This window comes from Eimeria tenella, genomic scaffold, assembly GCF_000499545.2.
Source record: "Eimeria tenella Houghton genomic scaffold, Eth_scaff46, whole genome shotgun sequence".
NCBI classification, from domain to species: Eukaryota; Apicomplexa; class Conoidasida; order Eucoccidiorida; family Eimeriidae; genus Eimeria; species Eimeria tenella.
Window position 1 is genome coordinate 257,447 of NW_013543380.1, and position 5,269 is coordinate 262,715.

General features: G+C 50.8%; 1 protein-coding gene across 1 annotated transcript in view; it reads right to left on the reverse strand.

Moving 5' to 3' along the window:
• Positions 1 to 1,996, reverse strand: part of ETH_00028525 (uncharacterized protein) — a gene marked incomplete at both ends in the record, with an annotated part of 2,663 nt that extends 667 nt beyond the window's left edge. The window contains 3 exons of the mRNA XM_013377138.1: positions 71 to 595; positions 1,008 to 1,462; positions 1,720 to 1,996. Coding sequence (XP_013232592.1) covers positions 71 to 595; positions 1,008 to 1,462; positions 1,720 to 1,996 — 1,257 coding nt within the window. The remainder of the gene's footprint in view (positions 1 to 70; positions 596 to 1,007; positions 1,463 to 1,719) is intronic.
• Positions 1,997 to 5,269: the final 3,273 nt, after the last annotated feature.

The window sequence follows — 5,269 nt, forward strand, 5'->3', positions numbered from 1 at the left end:
GCTGCTGCTGCTGGGGGCAGCAGTTGGGTCTTAGGGCTTCGAGTTTGCTGAGGGTTAGGAGACAAGAAACCCTAAAAGAGGGGTGCAGCGAAAAGATAAGAGGCCGGAGAGCCACGAGGCCAACTGCAGCAGCAGCAACGTAGCAGTTTGCTGCTGCAGCAAACGCAGGATGCGGGAGCGCAGCAGCGCCATTTGGAGCAGCGGGAGATGCTGCTGCTGCTGCTTCTGCTGCTGCTGGTGCGGGCGCTGCCTCTGCGGCTGTGAGGCCTGCTGCTGCTGCTGCTGCTGCAAGGTCCTCGGGATCGAGTTTCTTGTGCTGCTGCTGCAGCAGCTTGTCTTCTAGGGCTTTGACTGCTGCAGCAGCGGCAGCAGCAGCAGCAGGGCTGACTCTGCCCTGCTGCTGCAGCGCGAGAGCAGCAGCAAACAGGTCCAGAGGCTCGTAAGGCCCCAAATCACTCAAGCAGCAGCAGCAGCAAGCTTCAGCCAGCAGCGCATGCAGCCCCAAACCCCACAGCCCCAGCCGGGCCAAACTGGAGACAGAATTAAACAGCAGCAGCAGCCGCCGCTCCGGGCTCGCGTGGCCCAAGACAGAAGGCTGCAGCAGCAGCAGCAGCAGCAGCAGCAACAGAGCAGCAGCACCCTCAAATAGCAGCGGCACGCTCGAGCAGCAGCAGCAGCAGGCTCAAGCAGCAGCAGCAGCAGGCTCAAGCAGCAGCAGCAGTAGGCTCAAGCAGCAGAAGAAGCCGGCTCAACCAGCAGCAGCAGCTGGCACCAACTGCAGCAGCAGACACCGGTAACAGCAGCAATCAAGCAGCAGCAGCAGTAGACTCAAGCAGCAGCAGCAGCGAAGCAGCAGCAGCAGGCGAGCAGCAGCAGACTCAAGCAGAAACAAAGGCAGGGAGACAAAGAAACAAAGGGAAAAAAACACAATGAGGCAAAGACTAGCTGCAGCAGCAGCAGCAGCAGCAGCAAGCCAAAGAAAAAGGACTAAATTTTGGGCGGCTGACCTCCTCGCGCAGCAGAAAAGGCCGCAGCAGCAGCAGCAAATGATTTAAAGTGTCTTCTTTAATTTTGCAGTTCATGTTGGCCAACCCATTGAGACACATGACAAGCCCTTCTCCCGTTATGTCTGCTGCAGCATCCCGCTGCTGCTGCTGCTGCTGCAGCTGCTGCTGCTGCTGCTGCAGCTGCTGCTGCTGCTGCTGCATCTTCTGTCTTTTTTCATTTTTTTCACCTTCTCTTTCCTCTCCTTTTGCTGCTGACGGATTCTTGTGCACATCAGCCTCAGTTGCTCCTGGGCTTCTTTCTTCTTGCTGCCGCTGCTGCAGCTCCTGCTGCTGCTGCTGCTCGTGCTGCTGCTGCTGCAGCAGCAACAGCTGCTGCTGCTGCAGTTGCTGCACCCCAGCTTCAACAATCTCTATTAAGAGAGCCAAGAGGCTGGGGTCCCTGCAGTCTGTCTTGCCTAAAGGCAGGACAGCAGCAAAAAGAGAAATTAAAAACAAAAATAAAAATAAAATTAAAAATAAAAATAAAAGAAAACAATAATTAAATAAATTGCTTACAGATATTCTGAAATGAAAAGAAACGACGGAGAAAAAGACACAGACACGGCATGCGCACGATGGCCTCCTGCTGCTGCTGTTGCTGCTGCTGCTGCTGCTGCTGCTGCTGCTGCTGCAGCTGGGCTACTAAGACAGCCAAAGAGGCGTTTTGGCCTACCTAGCGCATGCAGTAGAAAGCACGCCTGAAGCGGACTGAGCCTGTCTCGCCCATCAGTGCTGCTGCTGCTGCTGCTGCTGCTGCTGCTGCTGCTGCTGGGGGGCCGCGTGAGGACTCTGGCGGCGGCGTTGAAGAGGGGCAGGAACTGAGGTGTATATACAGCTGCGAAGTCCGACAGCAGCAGCTGCAAATCCGCAAAAGAAAATAAATGCAGCTGCTGCTGCAGCAAAGTGCAAAAGGGCAGCAGCAGCTCGCGCTCGGCCACTCCGGGGGCCAGCTGAAACACCCGCAGCAGCCTGCGCGCACGCAGCAGCAGCAGCAGCAGCAGCAGAGCTAGTGAACGGAATAAATGTGCTGAAGACATGAACAATAAAAGAAATAAAAAGGGCAAGTGAGAAAAAAGGAAAAGACTTAAAACTTAAAGGGAAGAAGCAGCAGCAAAAAAGCAAAAGGAGAAAAAAAGGGTCCGAAAGAAGAAAGACAGCAGCAGCAGCAGCAGCAGTAGCAGTGAGTTGCAGCAAGCTGCAGCAGGCAGCAGCAGCTTGATGCAGCAGCAGAACATCTTTGCCGTTTGCTGCTCCCCTCCAGAAAACCAAATCCACTGTGTCTTGTTGGTATTCTGGAAATGAAAATAAAAAAGAAATAAATTTGCAGTTGGAGAGAAAAGGCCTGGAAAAGAGCCGCTGTAGCAGATCGAAAGATGCAGCAGCAGCGGCACCAGAAACTCGATGGTGGGACTCAAAAGTTGAATTGGGGGAAATTTCGGGTTTTGAGGGCAAATTGGCGGATTAAATTGATTCAATTATTTAAATAATAATAAATGATTAAAGGAAAAAACGAATTAATTCAAGTTTTGGGGCTTTAAGTCCGAAGATCGGACAGCTTTCCACTTTCAGTGATCTGCTCCGGGAGTTATCAGTGGAGCAGACCGCAGCTGCTTCCAGGTGTCTGTACACCTGGTGAAACAACAGCTCCTTCTTTTTTATTTTCAATGCATTACTTTTATATTTCCCTTTTCTTGCACAAAAAGTCTGGAAGGAAGGCGGAAGGCGGCTGCGAGCAGCAGGAGCCCAGGGTTGTTTGCCCAGCATTTCCCTCTACAAGTGCCAGGTGTTTTTGTTCAATTAATGGAAAAACCGAAATTAAAGGATTTACTTTGAAATTAATATTCGAATTTTGAGTTTTTGCAGCAGCCGGGCTGCTGCTGCATGCGCGCCTTCCTGTGAGTTTCTTGTTTTGCAATTTGCTGCAAGTGACTCAGCGCAAGACTGCGACAGCCTTTTCGACTCTACTTTTCCTTTTTTTGTCGTTTTGTCTTTTCTTTTTTACCCCAAATATCTTTAAATCCCCTTTTGCAAAATAAAACGCGAAGCGGAACTTCTCCTTTTGCTGCCTTTGCGCTATTTCCTGTACAGCGCGGTGTCTAGACACCTGGAACTGAAGCTCCTGTACCTGTTTGCCCATCAACTGCGCCAAATCTCCCACTTTTTCTTCTAATAGTATTCTTAATTGCATGCAACTGCATGCAGAAAGGGAAAATAACTATTCAGAAAGCTCTTTAGCCCCAGCAGCTGCAGTTCTGCAAGCAAAGGCAGCTGCTGCAGTTGGCCGATCTTCTTCTCCCCTTTTGCCTCTTTGCAGCAGCAGCTTTTTGCGCCTCTTCGCTCCCTACGAAGGCACAGACCAGCAGCAGCAGCAGCAGCAGCAGCTGCAGCAACAGCAGCAGCAACAGCAGCAACAGCAGCAGCAGCAGCAGCAGCAGCACACCTACGGGGCTACCCAAAACGAGGGCTAAAGAGAGAGAGGCCGAGAAAGAGTTTCAAAAAGGAAAAGAAAATAATTTGGATTGTGGAAGGAAAATAAAAGACTTAAATTCAAAAAAAAAAAAATAAAGAAAATGCTGCTAGAAGAACCTGCAAAAGAGTCTCGCTGGTTTTTTTGGCTGACTCAAATTTTTGTCATTTTTCTTTTTTCTCTTCAACTCGCTCTTTGTCTCCAAAAGGAGTGGGGCGGAGGCTTTTCAATTTCCGACATTAAATCACGTAAACCTCCATTTTAGGGTTTAGGGTTTAGGGTTTAGGGTTTAGAGTTTAGGGTTTAGGGGTTGCAGGGCACACGCTAGAAGGGCGGAAGGTTTAACGCTAAGGGTTTCGGGGGGCTTAGGGTTTAGGATTTAGGGTTTAGAAAGGAGGGCTCAGGGTTTGACGGCTTTCTAGGGTTTAGGGTTTAGGGTTTGGGGTTTAGGGTTTCTTTCTTGCCTCAGTCAAGTTCTTCAATTTCCACCCTCTTCTGAACATTCTGGCCTTCGGCGTGGCAATGACAGAGTCGGTAAGGAGCCAAAATAGAATTTAAAAGATTAAAATAAATTAAAATAAATTTAATTAAATTAAATTTAATGAAATTAAAATGAACCGCAGTTTTGGTGCAGCCGCAGTTAGGGTTTAGGGTTTAGGGTTTAGGGTTTGGGGTTTAGGGTTTAGGGCCGCGAGGTAAGCGCTCGCTTTCTAGAGTTTGGAGTTCCAGGCCTAGGCTTTAGGGTTTAGCGTTTAGGGTTTAGGGTTTAGGGTTTAGGGTTTTGCGTCTCGCGGGCGTTCTGTGCCGCCAGAAGTTCATTTTGGGTGCAGTTTGTTGGGGGCGGGTCTGCGCGTTGAGCGGAAGAGTTGTTTTTAAGTTTCGAATTAAAAAGAAATTAAAATCGAAACTTAAAAATCTAAACTTATTCAAAACTTTTCGAAAAAACAAAATTCAAAATATGCACTTTCGCCGCAGCTCATTGCCTTCAAGGCCTTCGCCCTTCGCCGCAAAACCGCCAAAACCCTCCACGCCCTTCTCCAGCTTTTTTCTTTTCTTTTTGCCCTCGCCGCTTTTCTTGTTGTTCTTCTTTTCCACAAATCCAACAAGTTCCCGGACTTCTACAGGTCCAGCGAAACACAAATCCCATTCAATTCCAAATCCAACATATCAACAAACTTCTCAAACCCAACATGCACAAAATACCATTTAAACGGCTCTCCCAGGGGCCCTGGGGGCCACCGGGGGCCTCGGGGGCCCCTGGGGGCCCCGGGGGGCCCCCCCAGGGGCCCCGGAGGGCCAGCTAGGGGCCCCGGGGGGCCCCTAGGGGCGCCTAGGGGTCTCTAGGGGCCTTCAGGGGCCCCAAGGGGCCCCTAGACACCCCTAGGGCCCTTCAGGGGCCCCCAGGGGCCCCTAGGGCCTCCATGGGAAGTCCTAGAGGCCCCGAGGGGCCCCCAGGGGCCCCCGGGGGCCCCTATGGGATTTTGGGTCTTTTAGGATGCCTCAGAGCCCACCTGGAAGGCCAGTGGCTCTGTGACAGGGTTTAGGGTTTCGTGCTGGGGATTAGTGTTTAAGGCTTAAGGTTTGAAATTTAGGGTTTAGGGTTTAGGGTTTAGGGTTTGGGGTTTGCGTTTGTGCGGGGCACTGCAGCGTTCACAGCTGGATCGGCCTGACGGTCTATATTTTGTCGTGGTGCCAGTTTTTGTTAGGTGAGAGAGACAGCCATCGGAAACCCTAAACCCTAAACCCTAAACCCTAA